Source organism: Leptidea sinapis, chromosome 7 (genome assembly GCF_905404315.1).
Source record: "Leptidea sinapis chromosome 7, ilLepSina1.1, whole genome shotgun sequence".
NCBI lineage: Eukaryota > Metazoa > Arthropoda > Insecta > Lepidoptera > Pieridae > Leptidea > Leptidea sinapis.
Genome location: NC_066271.1, coordinates 11,150,607 through 11,174,714, shown reverse-complemented (window position 1 = coordinate 11,174,714; position 24,108 = coordinate 11,150,607). Strand labels below are relative to the sequence as shown.

The 24,108-nt window shown below is 35.3% G+C and overlaps 2 protein-coding genes and 1 long non-coding RNA gene across 4 annotated transcripts in view; 1 reads left to right on the top strand and 2 right to left on the bottom strand.

Annotated features, from left to right (window-relative positions):
• The window catches only part of LOC126965231 (scavenger receptor class B member 1-like), a 138,453-nt gene that overhangs the window by 84,261 nt on the left and 30,084 nt on the right, over positions 1 to 24,108 (top strand). For both annotated transcript variants that reach the window (XM_050808708.1, XM_050808707.1), the window contains exon 2: positions 23,841 to 23,932. In XM_050808708.1, the coding sequence (XP_050664665.1) occupies positions 23,841 to 23,932 (92 nt within the window). The remainder of the gene's footprint in view (positions 1 to 23,840; positions 23,933 to 24,108) is intronic.
• Positions 12,862 to 16,508, bottom strand: LOC126965236 (steroid transmembrane transporter SLC22A24-like). Its single transcript, XM_050808722.1, has one exon. The coding sequence runs from the start codon at positions 16,396 to 16,398 to the stop codon at positions 14,707 to 14,709; it is 1,692 nt and encodes a 563-aa protein (XP_050664679.1). The 5' UTR covers positions 16,399 to 16,508; the 3' UTR covers positions 12,862 to 14,706.
• Positions 16,650 to 17,997, bottom strand: LOC126965266 (uncharacterized). The gene is made up of 2 exons (XR_007729506.1): positions 17,847 to 17,997; positions 16,650 to 16,995 (listed from the first exon to the last, which is right to left on the bottom strand). It is a non-coding gene; the product is annotated as an uncharacterized LOC126965266 (long non-coding RNA).

Sequence of the window (24,108 nt, the reverse complement as noted above, 5' to 3'; positions counted from 1 at the left end):
AATTATAATTTTTTTAATACATACTAAACATTGATTTTCGTTGATAATTGTTGTTTTTTTATAAAACATAACATTATACTATGTACTAGATACATAATACGAGGGCGGCACTGAAAATTTCGGGAATCAAGCAAGTGACACAACATTACTATTTAAAAATGTATTTATTGCTTTTCGAAGTATTCTCCGCGAAATTTGACACATTTTTCCATACGATGGAACCAATTGAAGCAACCATTCCATTCGGAAGTTGGAGTCTCCAAAATGGCCGTTTTGTAGGCGTCCACAGCTTCTTCAGGTGATGTAAATCACTGACCACGCAAATTATTATTTATTTTAGGTAAATTATAGAAATCATTAGGGCTTAGGTCGGGGCTGTTATGGGGATGGTCTAATAATTCTATGTTTTCTTGCTCTAAAAACTCTTTTGTTCTGTGCGCGGTGTGAGAGCTCGCATTGTCGTGATGGAGGATGATGCGACGGTTGCAGTTCTCTTTACGGAGTTCAGAAATGACCTATTCTGTAGTTCAAACTGACGGCAGTCGCTTGCGCCTTATGTGTCAGCTAACTTATATGGACGTGTTCATATTAACGCTAGTTGATGCGAAACAAGAGCGGGACGCCCGGCGGGATTGTTTGATCTCACGATGCAATGTTTCTTCACTGAAGAACCAAAAATGACACGCGGGAAGTCGCGTCAGTTTGAGAGGCTAAGCGAGGGAGCGAATTTAATTATTCAAATGTTGTGACTTGTGACCCTCTTCAGTATAAATTCCACTAAGATTCGACTTCAATCAGATCGACACGTGTTTCGCCTCTACACGAGGCACCTCAAGAGATGTTGACTCGCCAAATTCTGTCACGACACTAGTGACTTAAGAAGGGTCACAACATTTGAATAAATTAACAATCTGTTTAGATTTGCAAAGCGACTATATGCATTTATTGGGGTTGCGTAGGATGTCAACTGTAAAGTAGATCCTGTAGATGGAATCACAACCTGAGAGTTGAACAAGTCATACCATAATCTAGATATTATTAGAAAACGATGACGCGTAAAAAACATTTAGTTTATGACCTAGTACAGTTTATAGAGAAAAATCGAAAGTGCTTGTCTTATTAGCATTTCTGTCACTTATAATTTAAATGACATTGATCGACTTTCTCAAGTTTTTTATTCGTAGTCGAGATAATTTTCATATACTTTCTAGGCATTTAATTGGAACTTAATCTATGTAATATTTATTATCTTTGGTCAGATAAGGTTAAGAAGAAGTGATATCGGTGAATATTTGAACGTGATTTTTATCCTCGTCCCTCAATATCCGAAGCATCACAATCATAAGTTGCAATGAAATGTATTAAATTAGCACTAATAACATTTTTCTTAGATAATTTATACATATAAGTAGATAGAAAGTGTCAGCTGTGATCACGTCAAAAATATAGGGACAATTGTTAACCTCTAATTTCAGCAAAGCTACACTAAAACAAAGTGACGTATACATCGCGAGTGTAAGAGTGTCACGCACAATAAAGTAATAGACCTGGCCTGTTTTAACGCGTTGTCTAATATAAAGATGCTCTAGATGTATAAAATGTTATCTAAAACATTTCTATATCTAATATATAAAATTCTCGTGTCACGGTGTGCGGGACCGAACTCCTCCGAAACGGTTTGACCGATTCTCATGAAATTTTGAGTGCATATTGAGTAGGTCTGAGACTCGGACAATATCTATTTTTCATCCCCCTAAATGTTTTTTTTAATTTTTTTTTAAATTTATTTGATTATGAGTCAGCATTAAAAAATACATACAACTTCAAATTTTCACCCATCTACGATCAACAGTTACTTTTGTATCGCGATTTTAATATCGGCAATACAACGTTTGCTGGGTCAGCTAGTTCTCTATATGATTTCAATGGTTCTAAGACTATATATTCTGGTCAAGATCGCCGGAATACGTTGGATGAGGGCAGCGCAGGACCGACCGTCGTGGAAGTCTTCCAGCTGATGATGATGATGAAAACTACAGAGTGAACTTAGACGTTACTTACGTCAACCTTTGCTGATTGCGATAAAACACCAATCTTGTTCAAATTCCACCATCTGGGTGTGTGGCGGTCCTCCACAGTGCGGTTTTCAAAGGAGCTTTCTCCCACGTACAACAAAGCTGTAAAATGAGCTTCCTTGTGCGGTGTTTCCGGGACGACACGACATGGGTACCTTCAAAAAAAGCGCGTACACCTTCCTTAAAGGCCGGCAACGCTCTTGTGTTGCAAGAGAATGTGGGCGGCGGTGATTACATAACACCAGGTGACCCGTACGCTCGTTTGTCCTCCTGTTTCATAAAAAAAAGACACGAACTTGCAATCGGATGTCTTAGCTTAAGGTCGGTATAATTTCAGCTATTAAATCACTTTAAAAACAAAATAAAACATTGTGCTAAGCTTACACTTAGCTATGTTTTACGTGGGTAAAGATCTCTATACATCTCAGCCTAATGCTACAGTAATAGTTGTCGTGGCAGTTACTGCAGTTACGGACAAATACTGCACATAAATTAGTTCTACTTCTACATCGCAGATTGTTTCAAGTAGACTATCTTTTACAGTAAAATGTGTGTTACAATCGTCACTATATAGCAGTTTTGCATGAACACGCGTCATTGTTGAAAGTATTTAAAACAAGACGTGACTTTCTTAATAATATCAATTGTTATCACGTTCTTCGATAACACGATGTATTGTTATTATCAGATCATATTTAATATATTCTTCACTTTGCAATGCATTCAATAGGGTTCTTATACATGTACACTAACTGTCTTATTCATAACGAATTAGCGGAGATTTAAAACGTCGCTAATATACTCTTGATAATACACTTAAAAAATGGTATTCATAATCGCATATTAGAGCTAAAACGCTCATTATCTCAGCTCAAGAAAGTTAGCCCCCCCCCCAGATTTTTTTTTATTACATCGTTAGTCCATTTGTTCTTGATTGTTCTCTATAAACATTTGTTTGTTCTCGTTTTTTTTTTTTGAATTTACGATTCATTAAAATTATTGGTTAGGTTAGGTTATGTTAGAACAGTTAAAACAACGTACAAGCCGAGCGTAACGTGCCGCGGCAGCGGCCGGCGAGTGCCAGAACCAAATAGTAGGCGTTTCCCCCCATTTTTAATTAATTGTTTTTAAATAAACAACAAAAGAACAAACAATTATTTATAGCGAACAATTAAGAACAAACTACGAACTAACGATATGCGATATTGAAAATTCAAAAATAGAAAATATTTTTTTTTTGGGGGGCTAAGTTTGATGAGCCCATTATCTCTTCGATGAGGCTGACGTGACTTATAGCTATAGGTAGCTAGGACCCTTCTATAAACCTATTTTAAGCACTTGAACGCAAAAAAACATGGCCGACATCGATCAGCTGTTCGTTAAATAATGTGTTCAATTAGCTTCCCGCTCAAAGTTGTTGGATATCTGTGATAGATTGACAATCGACAGACTCAAAACTTTGATTTTTATAGCTTGAAATTATTTTGACATCGACCTCTGACAACTGATAAACTATTGACATTGAAAAGAACTTTGTTTCCATTGACAGTTCCTCATTAAATTAGTTAAAATCATGTTTTTTTTTTGTACGAAATGGCAATTGGAATGAATGGAAATATATGAGATTTATCTAACGAATATGAATAAGGAATTTTATTGAACATTCGATAGGCTTAAAACACGTTTTAACTAATATAGCTTTATACCTTGGAAAATCATTTAATTATGAATAAGGCAGTAAGTATATTAGAAATACTTAAATTAGATTTTTACATCTTTAAGTTATATCAAACACATAAAATTATTGATAAGAACCTTCTTATTTAATAAAGAAATAAATATATTTTCGGGCAATATATTTCCGCGCCATTTTGTTTCTGTGACGTCAGAGTCTATGTCCACAATTTATATTAAACTAATTAATGTATATTGTTTAAGTATATGTTTATTATTCAGCTAAAAATTAGTACCAAAAAATTATTTAAGATATTATCGATTATGATAAAGATTTTAAAATAAAGTACCTGAATGACCAAGCCTTGCTCGGTTTTTAAGAAGGTATAAAAGTTGAAACAAAATGAAAAAGTAATAGGACTGCAGACATCTGGATTCGAACCGGGGTCTTCTGCTTTACGGGCCACCAGATGTCCAATCTGAACTGTTATAATCTTATACATTAGAATACAAAGGCGAAATATACTTTTGCATTCTAATGTTATTGTAGCAACTTCTCAGTAAAACACGGATAAAACTACATTTCTTAAAATTGAAACCTAGCTAGACCGATTCTTTTTTATCTTAATATATATAAATTACGTGACACTTTGTTTGTCCGCGATGGACTCCTAAACTAATGAACGGATTTAAATGGGGAATATTTCATGGAGTGCAGTTTAGTCCAACTTAAGAGATAGGATACTTTTTATTTCGATTCTAGACCCATAATTATGTATTTTTATTTCCAATATTTGTTTTGTATGGACATGTTTTCTATGAGAGAATTTAGTGACGCACGGTTTGACAATACTGCTGTGAAACAATTTCATTATAACAACAAGGAGCATATGTTACTAAATAATTCTTGATGTTTTGAAATATTATTGGCAAATTCCTATAAAACAGTTATTTTTTTTCTATTATCTACAGAAAAGCGTCTCTCGAGTTAGCTAGTTATATATATTGAGAATTCAAGAATTGCTCGTTTAAAGATATAAGATATTTGAACTAAATATAAGTTACATGTATACACCCTATTACTGGTCATACTTGAGTTTTGAATCGCAAAGATAATTAAAAAAATTGTGTTTGTTTAAAACCACACTATATTATGAAAACTTCTTAAGAGCGGCCAACCCGTAATATTTTTTATACAAACGCTCGTACGTGAGAATGGCGTTTTAACGCATCTTTCATTAAATAATTTACTCATTGAAGATACAAATTCAGTATAACCCTCCAATTATCTGGTTCTTTGCACAAATTTTACCTGAACTTTGGCCGTCCATAATGTACCCATAAATTTTCAAAAGTAAAGAAATCATAACGATCCTCCCTCACGCGTGTAATGAAGATTCTAAACGATAAACATTTATTTTACAAATTACCATCTGGATTAGGATATCATCCCCACCATCTGGATGTGTGGCGGTCCTCCACAGTGCAGTTTTCAAGGAGCTTTCTTCCAAGTTCTACAAAGCTGTGGAATGAGCTTCCTTGTGCGGTGTTTCCGGGACGATACGAAATGGGTACCTTCAAAAAACCGCGTACACCTTCCTTAAAGGCCGGCAACGCTCCTGTGATTCCTCTGGTGTTGCAAGAGATTGTGGGCGGCGGTGATCACTTAACACCAGGTGACCCGTACGCGCGTTTGTCCTCCTATATCATAAAAAAAAACTATTTTTCGTTCAATGTTACCGTTTTCTCTTTCTTGTCGTCAACAGGCGGTATGCGTTGGATGAAACAGCATGCCTTTCGACCATGTTCACGTTTACGATACACAGAACCTGGGAGGTCTCTCTTAATATAAAAAATAGTACTAAGGAGCTATTCCAAGTGTGGCTGACTGTTTACGTCTTGTCAATCAAAACCGGTTACAGTAACAATAGATTCGCTTACCTTTTCTATATTGTTGCTAGAGATGTTCTTATCTCAAGCACGCTTTGTTTGTCTTTTTCATACTTCTTTCTTCTTACGGCCACATTATCTCTGGACCTCGCTGGAATGTGACCCCTCCCGTACCCCTTTAACCCACTCGCGCTCGTCCTGTTGCGTCAGTAAGATTTACAGTTTTATTACCGTTAAGTATATGGTTTAGCGATATGATAATTTCGTACTATCACCGCTTTGTTTTTGAAGTTTTCATTTTTACGTTTTGACTTTTGTTGTTAATAGTTCTGTTTCTGTTGTTCTATGAGGATAAAGTATTTCTAATCGTATCTGAATATATATAAATCCAGTGTTCTGATGTTTGTTTCCTCCTCACCTAGTGAACTCCTAACCTAATGAACGGATTTTAATGGGGATTACTTCATGTAGAGCAGTTTAGTCCAACTTGAGAGATAGCTTAGTTTTTATTTCGATTGGAGACCCATATTTATTTTTATTTCCAATATTTGTTTTGTATATTTTCTTGGAGAAAATTTATTGAGGTGTTAGTCGTGTGTCAAATCAAGACATAACATAAAGTGAATAAACTTTTACATTGCTGCTTATTGACCAAGAATATAAGTAACTAAAGTAAATGCGGCAATGTATAGATATAGCAGTCGAAGCTTCTTATGGTGTAATTTGTAACATGTTTCATATTTCGGCTTTTTACGGTTCCGTAACCAAATGGCAAAAAACGGAACCCTTATAGATTCGTCATGTTTGTCTGTCTGTCCATCCGTATGAAACTAAATGTAATCTATAAGAAATATACTGTTGAAACTTAGTAAGTAGATGGTAGTGTATTCTATGAACGGCATAAAGATTTTTACACAAAAATAGAAAAAAAAACAAGAAAATTTGGGGGTTCCCCATACTTAGATCTGAAACTCAAAGCAAAGCCATACATGTGGGGTATCTTTCGCAAGGTCTTTAAAAATGATATTGCTGTTTCTTTTTCTAAACTGAGGTTCATTTTTTTCTAAACTGTATAGTCTACGCGAGAGACACTTCTAAAGTGGTAAAATGTGTGTGGTAGAATGATAAAACAAAAAAATTGTGTGACAATCGGCAGTGGGCAATGTCCTACTTATCTCACGTGGTGCGTATACGATTTCCCCCCCCCCCCTGTATGAATAATTCGCTTCTAGTCCCTAGTACGAGGGACAAAAGTCGTCTTGCCGGGAGAGAATTGGACACTTTTCTTCCTCGTACCAGGGTCTAAAAGACAGCTTTTCATCGAGGTGGGAAAAAAACATATTCTTATACATGTGACATATTGCAATACACCGTAATTCCTAAATACAAACGTCATCAGATTAATTTGGATTGCAAATGGGTGACATACGCATAACCAGTTATTAATTATATTTCCTTGTTATTATTTATTATAAGAAATAAAACGCATACCTAATAGTGCCTAACAATGTCGTAGATAAGTAAACCGGTTAACAAGTGATACTTCACTGGACTAAGTAGGGTTGTCAACGGTACTATAAAATATTTTTCTCAATGTTGTATGAAACGGCGTGCTGGGGTTATTTAATACTCTTTGATCGGATCTTTTTCATTCTTGGCTTACTTAGTACAAATTGCATTTACGTGGCTGTATAGCCATAAATGCGGTTGCCTGTTGGCACAGATGATAGTAAAAATTTGGCGGCAAACTTAATAAATATAAATTTAATAATAATTAAAGTTCCAATGGTTCAGAGAGTGAAATGGGGATTGATTGTTCTCCACCAGATTTAAGATCAGAACCCAAATTGGCAATGGAAAACCTGCTTCCAACGAAGTCAAAGCTAAATTAAATTTAATGCATATATACCTATTTCCCGGCCTTTGCAATAATGTACTATTATCTACACCCATGCTTTAAGTCCTCTATTAAAGATTCTAAAACTGTTAGCTTCTTGTCAACATTAAAAAACCCAATGTTCTATTAACCAATACATCATCGAAACGGATGATGTAATGTTGTACTGAATTTCATAATAACACTCATTTGTTTTTTTTTTCAATTCCTTCATGCACAAAGAGATTCAACAGACAGCCACATTTTTATTGCTCGATGCGTGGTATCTATATGAATTTCAAAAAAAGAACATTTTCGTTTACGCGCGTTCCACACTACCGGAACGTGGCCCGCCGTAATAAAAGTAGGTAGGTTATCGAATCCCCAACAATTTTATTCGAAATTTTAATTGTTTTATTTTACAAAAAATGAACTATTCAAGTTTTGACAGCACACCGCCCGTTGCGTAGAGACGTGGCTTCATGGTGTTTCAGGCTTCATTCATATAACCATTACACTCTTTGAAATCAGACATACCCTATATCTTCCGGAAAAAATTGACAACCCTATATGCCGGCCGGCTAGATATCCACCGCGTTCGATCAGGCATGGAACCTTGCGACCTTAGATCACTTAAAGGTCTGTAGATAGACTGTGACAGCTGTGAAACCGTCGAAAAATATTGAGGTTGGCAGTTAACCTCTATATTGAACAATGCACACCCACTAACACAAATTGACATACAAATTGCGTGTGTAAGACGTAGCTTGTCAGGAACACTAAAGTAATAAGCCTGACTTGTTTTCATATAACCTTTCTAATATAGCGACATTGAAGTGTTTCGGCCCGAATCTAAATATATTTTTTTTAATATCAACACACTTTCATACAAATTATCTTCCCCAGACTAGTTATATCTGTATTATGCATGCAAGAACACGATATATTTAATTCGATTTACTCATTTAAACATCCATGACTCGGAAATTAACATCCATATTAATCATATAAATGTTTGAACCTACTGGGATTCGAACCCGGGATCTCTAGCTGTATAGGCAGGATCACTAACCACTGGATTATATGGGTCATCATTGCTCAGGGAATGTTCCTCAACAGCTTCCATTATACCATGTATCCCGGCATAGAATAATAAAACTTTAGGAGTAGTAACTATAAGCTATTTCATCAACAAAAATCCCCAATAGAGGGCCAATTCCAAAACCCTACCCGTCTGTAGTTACTTATATTTTAATCTCAGCAAAATTTACCTTAGTTTGTAAAACAACGGCGGTTTAAGTTCTAAAACCTGTAGGGGCTCAATGTTGGTGTTATTTTAAAGGCTATATAGAGTAACTAATACTATAAAAAAGCTGGCCAATATTTGTATTTTTTTGTAATTATCGAAGGGAAATAGTAGGTTTTACGAGTCCACAAAACGAACCATTTTATCCGAGACTTTTAGCATATTATATTATAAACTCTGCTTTTCATTTCGATTGCGAGGAAATAAAACTGTAGTATATAACATGAACATTTTTAACAATTTTAGCAAATTTGAAGAAATTAATAAACGGACGAAAAACAAGACCTGCTTTTTTTTAATCTTACGACATTGATATTAGGCTTGGGCTCCAGACCTATACAGCCTACTATTAAATTAATTTTGTAATATATATATTTTAATTAATTAAATAGCCTACCGTATTTTAATTTAATTTTTAATATCTTTTATGTCTAAAAAAACACATGAGGCAAATAAATTAAAGTAAATGTTATAAAATAACAAATTCTATCCCTGAACTTTTTATTGTGTTTGGCTGTATGGCTCATTTTCCTTGCCTTAATATAAATACATTTATGAGTAGATACGTTAATGCACTTGTCCACAAATTCGATTTTGTGCAGTCTATATCGTGCACAACTAAGCAATTTCAGAGCATGAGAAGTGAAAAGTATATTTTGATTACATTTACAGTATTTGAGCATACCTGGGCGCTTTGTTTTAAAATTGTGCGAAAATTACACTATTAACCCATCTTTCTTTCTCTCTAATTTAGTAAATAATATTTGAGTTACTTAACAAATTGCAATAGAAATCACTGCTCTCGATCTAATAATGTAAGAGTTATTGTTGATCAAATGTACCCCTTTACTTGCGGGCACAAGTGCAGGCAAAGGAGATGCCTTTGTTGCGTTGTGTGTGTGCGGATACTGAATCATTTTTCGGCAGTAGTTACTTCTAATGTTTTATTACTACATGCCGGAACACATTGTAATATGTATATTAACTCGATTATGTTAATTTAGTAGAGCACTGCGGAGCACATGCCAAACACAAGCGTGCTCGTTTTACGCTCGTAAGCGAATCCACACTACACAAGAATTCGTGTTCCACTGGCAGTTTGCTCGTGCTCGCATAGTGTAGACCCACCTGAAGTTAAGTAGCTACATACGAAAACTTACTTTTAATTTAAACTTAAATAGAAACATAGATGTGGGTTCTCTCTGCATCTTCTACCGCATTTATCACGGGGAGTGCTCAGAGGTGCTGTTCGGGTAGATTCCAGCGGCCGAATTCCACCATCGGACATTACGTGCGATGTACCATCCGCATCACGTAGACGTCTGGCATTCCACAACCGCGCGTTTTGTTCGAAATTTCTTGCCTCGCACAGCCACTTTGTGGAATCAACTACCAGCAGCGGTCTTCGCGAACAGATACGACTTAGGAACCTTCAAGAAAAAAGCATACTCCACCTTAAAGGCCGGCAACCCATTTCTTGACACACCTGTTGTTGCGGATGTCCATGGGCGGTTGCCTCACCTCTCCCCATCCCGTGAGCCTCTTGCCCGTGTGCCCCCTCTCAAATATAAAAAAAAAAATAGAAACAATAAAAAACGCAAATAGTTTAAACAGTCTTTAAAAAGAATTAAATTATTAATGCGGGTGTGTTAATAATGAAAGAATTTTATTTTTAATTAGTTCGGAAAATTTACCCTGTCAATTATTTATTCCAATATTTCACGTGCTTTCCTGGTCATGGGCGAGATAATAATGTAACTTTTATGTAAAGAATAAATTTTTACTAATCTTATAACACGTTTATTATTACTTCACATAAAATATACTATAATATTACACTAGCTTTTTTCGTGGCATAGTTTGGATTATGCCGTGTCAAGAAATAATGGCAATATAGTGTAATAGTAGAAGGAACTATATATTATATTTAAATATAGTTTATTTCATATTAAACTAACCGGTTATGCTAAAAACCTTTGAAATACCAGCAGCGATCAATTCGAAAAATATATTCCGTATAAACATATCAATGCTTATTAACGTATTAACGATATTGTCATTCTATCAGTACAAACAACCGTTTCACTTTTATTAATATATATATTAAATATTTAATATGGGCAAGATTCAAGGTTAGTATTGACCAAGTTTGCGAGTGTCATAATAATATAATGTGTTGTAATCTTTGAAAGCGAGAACTGGAGCGCGCATACCTACCCGTTATTTATCGAAAGCTTTTAAAGTTGAATTGCTTGTATTGAATTTGAATTAATTAATTTGTTAAGTAAATTTACTTTCTGTACATACAAAAGTCAAGTATAAATTATGTTAGCTGTTCACTTTTGTATTTTACCTCAATATATTGCTAGTACGAGACAAGCACGAGTAAAAAAAGAAAGACTCTGTGTCACCTACATAACAGTGAAGCATCAAAACAAGCCAGTTAACATGTAAATACATAAACCCCACGCACACACTTGCATTAATATAAGCCGATCAGCCGCCATTATGACATCTGCTATTGTTTGTGACGGATCAGTTTCCGTCGCATTAAAATATTCTTAAAATGCTGCCGTGTATTGAGAAATTGTGTAAAAACAATGCTAGGGTACAATTAAGGTGTCAAAGAATTACCTTTCACAGATAGAATAGTAGTTGTCACACTATTTATGTTCTTTTCATATTACAAATTAATTCGATGTTTGGAACACAAAACCCCCGCTACGTGTCATAGTAACAACTTTTGCAAGTTGCCTCATTAAAAAAAAGTTTTTTGCATACAATTCCATAGAAGAGGACGAAAAAGGAGCCGTCACCTGATGTTAAGACATCACCGCCGCCCACATTCTCCGTTGTCGGACTTTTCGCCCCGGAAACACTGCACAAAGAAGCTCGTTCCACAGCTTTGTTGTAGGCAAGAAGTAAGTACCTTGAAAACCGCACTATGGCGGAACGCCTCACAACCAGATATTGGGGACGATATCCTAATTTGTGGAAGGTTGATTTCGGCGGGAGGAATAAATGTAGTAGAAGACACACAATGAAGCGACGTCTCTACGCAACTCCAAGTGATCTAACCGTTCACAGAGCACCGGATCCCTGACAATTCGAGCAGCTCTGCGTTGTACACGGCCAAATGGTTGTGCTTGATCTGAGATGACAGCAATACTCTTATAAATTTCATCTCTACCACACGAGAATCTTGAAAGCGATGTCCATAATATGCAATGATAATTTTACTGGGCTAGAACTACTAACTAGAACATTCTTAAGCTTTCTTCCGCCGTCAGTCGTTATATTCCTCTCCAGAAAATTCGCTCTCTTCGCTTATTAGCTCTCTCTGGATATATCGGGATAAAATCATACAAACTGACATCGCCTTATAATATATTAATAATAATATATATTACTTATAATATATTAATAATAATAATATGTGGGATGTTGATTCAACAATAATTGTCCCGATAGTCGTTTCCGTAAGCGGTCTAAAAGCTGAGCCTCGACCATTTTTTTTGTTTTATGAAAATAAGGGACGAGTCGTACAAGACGTTCAGCTGATGGTAATTGATACGCCTTGCCCATTACACTACAGTGCCGCTCAGGACTGAAAAACCCCTCCAGAGCGGCACCTTGAGACGTAAGATGTTAAGTCTCATTTGCCCAGTAATTTTACTAGCTACGGCGCCCTTCAGACCGAAACACAGCAATGTTTACACATTACTGCTTCCCGGCAGAAATAGACGCCGTTGTGGTACCCATAATCGACCATTATCTCAAGAGGCTCTCACCTTATACCTGGATTAAGGGTCATACAGAAGGTATTAAGCTATTTTGGGAACGGCACGCATCGTGCGGAAGTTCCTCAGTCTGTCGCCCTAACTACAGGCAGTATTCTTGTGAACCTACGCCAGGACTCTATTTTTTATATATAAATATAAAATATATATTATGAGTATAAACTCATAATGTTTTTTTTATAAGTAATTCTACAGGTTTTTGTAAATGTAGGAAATGCGATGAAATAATAATAAAGAGCATAATATTAATAAACTTTATTTCACACAACAGAGGTTCAGAATACGTAAATATATATACATATAATACAACGTCTTAAAAATATACTATACCATATACATAATCTTTAATAAAATGCAGTGTTGCATAGAACTCCGATATCCATGGTAAATTATGTTATGTTATGTTACCAGTGTTCGCGTAAATCAACTTAACTACATATATTAGTAAGGGATGTTCACATAAAGTAGGGGAAGAAAAGACTGGGGCGGGCTTCTGTTACAATTACTAAAAGTCCTTAAAGGCATTAATTTTATCATCTATTTTTTGATTCCTTAATAATAAAATTTATACAATATGATACATATTTGCTATGCCTTTAAAATTAATATATTCTGTTTATTTTATAATTTAGTAATTAAAACAGATTAAAATTAAATAATTTTTCAATATACTCGAGCGATGTACCAGGAACGCGACGGAAATCTATTTCTGTTTATTAAAACCCACAGTTAGTAGAGCACTGTGGAGCACATGCCAAACACAAGCGTTCTCGTTTTACGCTCGTAAGCGAATCCACACTACACAAGAATTCGTGTTCCACTGGCAGTTCGCTCGTGCTCGCATAGTGTAGACCTACCTGAAGTTAAGTAGCTACATACGAAAACTTACTATTAATTTAAACTTAAATAGAAACAATAAAAAAATGTTAAATATTTTAACAAGAATTAAATTAATGCGGGTGTGATAATTAAAGAATTTTATTTTTAATTACTTCGAAAAATTTACACCGTCATTTATTTATTCCAATATTTCACGTGCTTTCCTGGTCATGGGCGAGATAATAATGTAACTTTTATGTGAAGAATAAATTTTTACTAATCTTATAACACGTTTATTATTACTTCATATAAAATATACTATAATATTACACTAGCTTTTTTCGTGACATAGTTTGGATTATGCCGTGTCTACATACAAAGAACGACCGTCATAATATAATGGTCTTCCTCTTTAACTCGCGTCCTACTTTATTTTTCTATTTTATTAAATAGCGTTCATTCACCGTCGTTGGTTTCATGTGGACCCGTTAAATTTGTATTATATTTATTGGGGAATATAAAATACTTACAATCAATAATATCCTTTTCTGTACTCTTTACAAAAAAATCATGAAGATTGGTTGAGCAGTTTGAGAGTGAAACCATAATAAACTAACAAACAAAATATAGAGAAACAAACTCACATATCTACGCATTTATAATATGAGTATTCATTATATTACTATGAAATCTGTTTTATTATTTTTAAGTGAGTGTGATAGTGATTCCAGAAGTGAGGGGCTTCACTTCTGGAATGAAGTATATAAACAAATTTAATTTGTACCAAAATTTATTTGTAATAATTTTACTACATAAAACTATATTTAATAATTCCGTCCGAGCGCTCTTACCAACTGAGCCAACCGTCTGAGTGACGCATCGATCGTAAATCCAGGTTGTGGCTTCATCTACATCTACTTTGCGATAATCTGCTAAGCCCCAATAATTGCATATTAGGAAATTGACTTGGGATGTCGCTCTTTAAAATCTAAGCAGTTGGTTGTTTTTTTAAGCAATATCTCCTACTTTTGGGATTAAACAGACAAATTTTAATTTGTACCAGAACTGGTAAGAGTGCTTGGACGGAACCCAAGAGGCGCGGGTTCGAGTCCCGCATCGTCCATAAGTTTTAGTATAATTTTGTAGCTATTGTTATGGTAACTATTGTAGTTAACATAACAACAGCTACAAATTACTCAATTTGTTATTCTTCTAAATTTATGCTAAGTGTAAAATTTGTTGAATTATACATGAGGAGTATCAATGCTAATTCCATTTTAGTAAGAATTTAGGAAATGAAATCGGTACAATTAAACATTTTTCATTAACAACCAATTCCTCCGCTTCAGAAAACGTCTGCGGCAAATCTTTGCCAGATGTTTCCGGTATCACAAAGCAACACAGTATACCAGTCGCTGATATAATAGCTATCAATATTAACGGCATTCCTGTCACATAGTTCTCTGAATAAGCAATATATGGAGACAGAACAGCAGCAAATACCCCACATATATGTATAATGGAAGTTGCAGAACCTCGAACACAGGTTGGCACTATTTCATTAGGCCATTGCATTGATATATTATAAGATATATTTAATGTAAATCTAGCAATCATGGCGAATGCCACTGCAGCTAATCCACCACTCAATAATATAATCGTTATGCAGCATATTATACAAATACCTAATGATACAACCATCATAAATTTTCGGCCTAATCTATCTAAAACGAATCCAACTAATATACAAGCTGGTAATTCGGTAATGGATATCAATGTAAATGAAAGAAAAAAATCATAACCCAATGATTCAATGTTTCGCAGAAGCACATCGTAAGCAATAACATTACAGGAATATAGCAGACACATACTCAGAAACATTTTAAGCATTAACGGCCTTTTAAAAATTTCCAAACAGCTTGATTCATCCTCTTTTGTTCCCGCTCCTACGTTTGTTTTGAATAGTTGGATCATATTTTCCGGTATAGTTTCTCCATTTATTTTTGCTATATTGTTAACTTTGTCAATGGCCTCATCTACACGATTCATAGATAGAAGCCACCTTGGACTTTCTGGAATGAAAAGTGGAGTCAACAAAGTTAAAACTAATGGAATACTTGTAGCTAAAGAAAATACTCGCCAATCATGACAAGCTAATGCAATCCACGGTAACGCAACAGAACCCAACATGAAAAAAATTGCAAATGGCACATTCGTTATAACGCTCCTATATTTTGGACCAACGAATTCTAAGACTAACAGATAAGGCATCATCATACATCTATCGTAAGCCATTCCCATGACGAATCTACTCACTGAGAAGTCGATGATATTGGTTGAGAATATACTGGTGATTCCTGATACACAACCAAACATATTACTCACTGTGGTTGCAGGAAGTCTTCCAAAACGGTCAGATATCCATCCAAAAAGTAATGATCCAAAAACAGAACCTATAAAATATATTGATTGAGCAATTGCTTGGTAGCTGTTTTTTTCACAAACCCATCCAAGTTCACTTGAAATAGTCTGATATGGTATTTCAGTTTTATCAAACTCCCATCCATATTGGCATTCCTGTGTACTCCACGTTTCATTGGGACGCTGTCCAGTATTCAGCACGTCCTTCCAGTCAGCCACATATGAAGAGCATCTTGAATATCCAAAACTGGAACTCTGGTCTTTAGGAATCGCTATGTTCCTCCTTTCAGTCACAGTCAAATTCTCAAGCTCTGGAATCCAACACCAGTGATTGGTAGATACTTGTGTTATAAAAATTTGTGAGAAGTAAACAAAAGCGAAGAAGAAATAAAACGGTCCACTGATGAAGAACAGGTACCATTGATATTTTCCGAATCCCCCCGCTGCAGTTAGAAGCACATCGTAATTGACCTCCGGATGAAACTCTTCCCTTTTAGGGACTACGTCAGAATTGTCATCTCTTCTCTGGTCCGGCATGATTTAACTTTATAAGCCCCAGTATATTGTTACAATTTATTTAATATTGACTATTGCTTTATTTAGATTTGTTTTCTTGCACTTAAATACAATTGTCTCTTGTCTTGTCTATAGAGTACAAATTTGTTACTATTAGAAATATGATATGCAAATATTACCATTATTATTAATGTCCGGTTTCCAAGGATTTATCGCGCACTACTTAAATTAGCAGCTAAGCAACAACTTACTAGCTTTAAGATTGAAACAAGTTTGGTGGCGCAGATATGCGTGTTTATTTATATAAGATTTATTGCATGTTGTTTCCACAATTATTATTCATGGAAAACGACAAGCGAGGATGAATGACGTGCAGTCAGTCATTCTCTAATTATCTAGCATTGAAGACACGAAGATTTTAGTGCTTTCATTCCGAAAGTCTTTCCCTTTTACTCGTCTGATTATGAAATAAGCAGTATTGTATACATGTATTGATCGAATTAGAAAGATTAAGGCCTGATTTTTTTTGCTCTTCCGTTTTAAATTATTTTTTCTTCAAGACGTGTAATGTTCCTGGCATGGCAGTGGCATCGCTAAGGCATCGTGTCAGCACTGATCCTGTAAATTTTTTATCATATCATCAAAATAATTTTATTTATAACTATTCATAAGTTTCTAAGCTTCAAGTTCGCCAGAAAGTTTTAACGAATAAAAGTATATGTGAACGTGATATACAGACGATAAAAAATATCGAGAGGGCTGCCTAAGAAACTTATCGAGACTAAAAGTTCAACAGGAATTCAAAACAGATTCTCTGCAGACACAACCCTATGGCACTGTGTTCGTAATGGAATTATCTTTATTTTTATATATGGGTCATTCACGTGAATATCACGTGTAAAATCGTAAAATTTACTTGACTTACCTGTTTATATGCCAAGGCTATGGCGAAAAAGTCAACCTATTTCAAATTAATTGTTGATAATAGGTTACCAGCTTTTACAATTACGCTATTTTTTAAGGTGACCATGTCGTATCGACTATGGTATTTCATCATTGACTTTTTTACGTCACTCACTATTCAGCGGGAAAGAACGACTCAATTGGTACTCAATCACCCGAGAGTCATAAACTGAAACCGGAACCAGACTATAAAAATCATAACAATCAAATGTATCTGCAAAAACCGGTTGGGTATCGCCAAGTACTTTTCCATCGTACAAGATACAACACTATGTACCTTATAAATACTTTTAAAGAAAACATGAACGGACAGAGGGCTCTTAGTAATAGAGTTCCTGTTAGTTACTCCAAAAATTACGACTTACGTAAGGTATCGCACCTATATCTATTCATGTACAAATTGATTCCTTTGTGTGTGTCGTAAGCTTCTGTGACTTTTTAAAGCCTTTTATTACTTGTATTACACGAACAATGGTGTTTAAAAATAAAATTATCATTTGACTTACCAGCTGTTTGGATATAACCTGTGGTTTATTAACAGGCAAATGTGATAGGCAGTAACTTAGCAGTGCTAGCCCCGACTGCGCCGCTGGCACTCACGCATCGATCGTATTACATACTGATGAAGGCTTGCGAGCTTCCTCAGCCCCCACTGCGGCGCGTCTTCCCACTTCTATCGCGTATTTATTGTGAAGATCTTCTATTGATAGATTAATTACTTACTTTGCCTTCAAAGTTTTTTTTTTGATACTTTCTATACAGGATGAATTTTCTAAGTGGGCGTGTCGATGGCCAAATCAAAAACTATGAGCGAATAGCGAAAACATTCGGAACCCGTTTATTTTCAAAACATAACATAAACTATCTGTATAATTAATTAATAATTACGTAATTACACCATTCGATAGTGTTGCTAATAAGGATTAAACTCTGGACAGTAATGATTTTTGGTATTCAGACTGGAAAAATTTTAGTAAAATATTAGATTTTAATAAATTGCGTCTAATTTTAGTGACCGAAACCTTTTACTTTTCGCTATTTCTCATAATTATGGATTTCACCAACTACGATTACTTATAAAATATCAGCCTGTATTGAACTTATAGATTATTTACTTACTTTGCCTTGAAATATCAATTGTATCAATCAATACTTGCTGTAATAAACGCGAAGTAAAGTTAGTCCAAATTTACAACCTTTCATCTCTATCTTACCTTTGTCACTACAGAATTACATGACAGGTAGAAGTAATGTTAAACTTGGAGTAATTTTTCATTGAGTTTTTTTTTTATTAAAATAAGGGACGACACGAGCAGGACGTTCAGCTGATGGTAATTGATACGCCCTACCCATTACAATGCAGTGCCGCTCGGAATTTTTGGGTTTTTCAAGAATCCGGAGCGGATAATACAATACAATTGCGTTCGTCACCTTGAAGACATAAGATGTTAAGTCTCAATTGCCCAGTAATTTCACTCGCTACGGTGCCCTTGAGACCGAAACACAGAAATATTTACACATTACTGCTTCACGGCAGAAATAGGCGCCGTTGTGGTACCCATTATCTAGCCGGCTTTTTGTGCAAAGGAGCCTCCCACTGGTAAACTGATTAATAAGACAATTGGAGTCCAACTAAAAGAAAGCACGTAGTTCCCTATAAGACCAGCAACGCTGAAGTGATTCCTCTGTTTTTACATGAGAGTATAGCCGACTCCGACTTACTTAAGCCGGTTAGATTATGGGTACCACAATGGCGTCTATTTCTGGCGTGAAGCAGTAATGTGTATACATTATTGTGTTTCGGTCTAAAGGGTGCCCTAGCTAGTGAAATTACTGAGAGAATGAGACTTAACATCTTATGTTTCAAGGTGACGTGCGCAATTATGTTGCCACTACAGAATTTTTGTGATTTTAAGAATTCTGAGCGGCACTGCATTGTAATGGGCAGGGCGTATCGATTACCATCAACTGAACGTCCTGCTCGTCTCGTCCCTTCTTGTCATAAAAAAAGAATATCAGTACTGGGAAACTGGCAATTACCCACATTTCTATGAACTATACAAAATTGTGTTTAAACGATTCCACATCACAAACGTACTTTTGTAACTTTAAAGTAATTAATATGCTAATGAATTCAAATGAACTGGAAAGCAGTAAAAGTCAATTAATTTATTTTTCATTCGTATTAATTATTTTCATTCATTTAAATTCGTCAAAGATAAGAAGACTTAATCATAAAATGGAGGAATATTAAACTAAGATTTACTGGTAACTAAAAATCTAACGAGGCTTGTCCTATCAAATACAACTGAGTTTCAAGGACCTCGGAATATAATATGATAAATAATTAAAATTTAACAAACATATAGACGATATAGTCAAAAAAAATATTTACTGTACTCGGTTTTATTATTAGGAATGGAACGATGCACCATTGACACTTTTATTTTTTAGCCAATCGAACTTCTTGAAAAAAGTGGAGTTAACCTTGAAATTTTCCGTTATCTTCGATACAGTTTAAGTCTTCTTCTTTTACGTGACAGAGCGTTCATCTCACCATGTCTTCATCTAGTAGTAGTAGTATCTAGTATATTAGGAATGACATCAAAAAGAACTATAAAGAAATCAAATTTGAGAAAATAAAAGCCGTTTATTTGTACATCCCACCGCACCGACCTTCCGGGCGGTTTAGTTAACCTGTACGTCAATATGTGCCCAAAAAAGGCGGGTATATGGGATTTTTTTTTGACAATAAGGGACGAGACAAGCAGGACGTTCAGCTGATTGTCATTGATAGACCCTGCCCATTACAATACGCGGCACTACAATTGCTCTCGTCAACTTAAGACAAAAGATGTTAAGTCTCATTTCCCCAATAATTTCAATAGGTGCCCTTCTTACCGAAACACAATAATGCTTACACATTACTGCTTCACAGCAGAAATAGGGGACGTACCACAACGGCCATAATCTAGCCGGCATCCTGTGTAAAGGAGCCTCCCACTGGATATGCTATGGTATTACGTGGAAAGTTTCAATTCAATTCGACATATTAGGGGTTAAAGTATGAAATTGCCGGTTTGTACTGAAAAATTGAAATTACTTTGGGACTGCACTATTAATTTAAGCTTCACCTATATACAGCGTGTGATAAAAATATATTGATGTTAATTATAAGATTCAATTAATGAGCTGTTAATTGTTACTGAGGTTGTTGACACTGTGGTAAAGTATAACTGCTTTTCGATGACCTCATTGTTCGACCTTCTTATTCGCATGGTTGAGGCCGCAAATGTTAAGAGGGCTACTATAAATCCGGAAGTAAATTATTATTATAATAATATATACGTAAGTAGTTATATTGGTCAAGTGCAAGATGGAGTTCCGTACCATCGTACAGGATATAGCACAACCTTTAAACAAGAAACGTTTTCTTAATGATATATATTTATGAAAATAAGGGACGAGACGATCAGGGCGTTCAGCTGATGGTAATTGATACGCCCTGGCGATTACAATGCAGTGCCGCTCAGGATTCTCGAAAAACCCAAAAATTCTGAGCGGCACTACAATGGTCCTCATCACCTAGAGACATCAGATGTTAAGTCTCATTTGCCCAATAATTTCACTAGCTACGGCGCCATTCAGACTGAAACATAGTAATATTTACTTTACGGCAGAAAGCTACTAGGCCGTTGTAGTACTCATAATCTAGCCGGCATTCTGTGCAAAGGAGCCTCCCACTGATCTTATTAATGATATTATAAATTCAATCGTATTGTAATTTTCCTAAAAGGAGTTAGTTCGTTATCTATAATTAAAACAGAATGAGTGAATTTTTAACTTCATTAACACATTTTTTGCTCACCACTCGGATCCGAGTGGGCAGGGCTATAGTAGCGGCACTTTCCACTCGGATCCGAGCAAGCGTCCCGTGACCCGTTCATTTTGTAGAAGTCAGTAAACATTTGCGTTTGAGGCGAGTCAACTTTGCGCGGCCACTATAACAATATAGTCAACTTACGAAGAGTAAACATTTATCTATATTTTCAAACATTCAAATGTACTTAATCAAAATTCGCTTTAAAAAGTTACTAAAAGCTATTATTTGTTATTTATTTTGTAGACAGTAAATATGCTAAAACATCTACGACTAAAAAGCAATAAAGATGTAAATTTAGATGTAACATGTACTAAGCGCGTCGGGTAAAACAAGTACCAAGCCATACGTCATTGCATATTTTAATATACAATAGCCGTAAGGAAATTTTAATTACTGTTTCCTAGTAAGGCTAATTGATTTGTTGTATTGCTTGCATCATTTTATCTTTTGATCAAGTTATTATCTATTAATACTAGTAATATTAAAAAGAGATAAAGTTCACCAGTGGGAGGCTCCTTTGCAACGGATTCCGGCTAGATTATGAGTGCCACAAATGCGCCGATTTCTGCCGTGAAGCAGTAATATGAAAGCATTACTGTGTTTTGGTCTGAAGGGCGCCGTAGCTAGTGAAATTACTGGGCAAATGAGAATTGACATCTTATGTCTCAAGGTGACGAGCGCAGTTGTAGTGCCGCTTTAAATTTTTGGGTTTTTCAATCATCTTGTGGCGTATCAATTACCATCAGCTGAACTTCCTGCTAGTCTCGTACCTTATTTTAATAAAAAAAAAATGTTAGATGATGTAGAGGGTAATCTCTGGATCTACTGAACGGACTTTGAAAATTCTGTTACAAATAGAAAGCCACATTATTTGGTTCATAGGCTGTATATTAATCCAAATAATGAAAAGACTTTATGTGATAGTCGGATATGAAATTAGGTCGAAGAAAAGACGGTAGAACGAAAACGTGTCCTACGAACGCTGCCTTAACGATGAGAGATATTGTATTGTAACATCAATTAATATGGTTAAACTGGTAATATGTGTACAATTATGCCTTTCTTCCCTGGTTTGAAAAGAATACAGAATTAATTGCCATAAACAACTCGACTCCCAATCGCCTATTAAAAGGTCGTCAAAAAATGTCCGAGCAGCGTCGTTTATACGTATACATTAATATATACAGATAACATTAAACATTCATTCAAATTAACACTTTATTTCGTGGCAGTAATGTTCAAAATCTATTGTATACCCTCATAAGAAGTAGTAACACTAATACGTAACACGCGAACACGAGGCAAGAACACTTTTGTTTTAGCAATTGAAATGTAATTATTCAGCAAAATGATTAAACACGTCAAGTTACTCAGACAATTTTGATGGGCACTTATCTGAAATACGGCACTCAATCCGTTTTAAGTTTGGACAGTTTTTCACTGAACAATTTGTTATTGCGTGGTTTTGTATTCAAAGTCGCCGGATAAATGATAGGGGTTAAAGTATCCAATTGCCGTTCTATTGGTACTTCGAATTAACATAGAACCTACATGGTTTGAGATTTTTCAGTGAAACTTTTTTCACATGGTATCTATGTTGTTCTTCTTTTAAAAAATGTGGCAATAATCGACTTTCAGTTGTTTTTTTATTCAGCATAGACAAGAAGAAAGATGGATACTTCGAAAATTCGAGTGATTTTATTTAATAATAATTATTGAATACGAGTTCCATTATTATATTATTATTCGTCACCCTGCGTATTCGCCAGACCTTGCCCCAACGGACTTTAGATTTTTTTTCGTGATTTGGATAATTTTCTACGTTCTAAAAAGTTTTCTTCTCAGGAGGCAGTATAAAATGCTTTCACACAGTTTGTCGAATATAGATCACCACAGTTCTATCGCAAAGGCATAAATGACCTTCCTATTAGATGGCAGAAATGTATGGATAATAATGGTAACTATTTGATTAAATAAACATGTAAATTAAAAAAAAAAACAATTTTTCAGTACAAATTGGCAATTTCATACTTTAACCCCAAATATGTCGAATTGAATTGAAACTGTCCACGTAATACCATACCATACCCAGTGGGAGTCTCCTTTGCAAAAGTTGCCGGCTAGATTATGGCTACCATAACGGCGCCTATTTCTGCCGTGAAGCAGTAATGTGTAAGCATTACTGTGTTTCGGTCTGAAGGGCGCCGTAGCTAGTTAAATTACTGGATACTTAACAACTTATGTCTCAAGGTGACGAACGCAGTTATAGTGCCGCTCAGAATTTTTGGGTCTTTCAAGAATCCTAAGCGGCAATGCTTTGTAATCCTGCTATAATATGTAATCTAATAATGCTGTGGCAGGGCGTATCAATTCCCATCAGCTGAACATCCGGCTCGTCTCGTCCCTTATTTTCATAAAAAAAAAGAAAAAAATAATAATATGCATTTAAGCAATCCCACTTTTATTAGCTTCAAGTCTGTTTGTATGCAACGAAATCTTTGAACATGATTTTCGGCCAGTTAATTTTTTACTGTACAAAAACTCCGAAAAATATTTGATGACTGTTTGTTAATTAAGAAATGTAATTAATTAACGTGATAATATCTCTTTGTTTCAGGGCTGTTCGTGCTGTTAATGATTGGATTCCTTTGTCTGGGCATCGGGATTTTCATTGCACTGGTGAAGCCTTATGATATGCTCTTCCGATGGGTAAGTAGAGCCTTGTATACTTTAAAAGAAAACAATATATGCTATTTCGTCAACTTAACTCGGGACCTAGCTCGAATGACAGTTTTAGGAAGTACGAACAGCAAGAAAATCTCAACAAAAGCAGTTTAAATCAAGTACAATCTAATTTTTTTGTTAGATTTACGGTCACTTAGTCT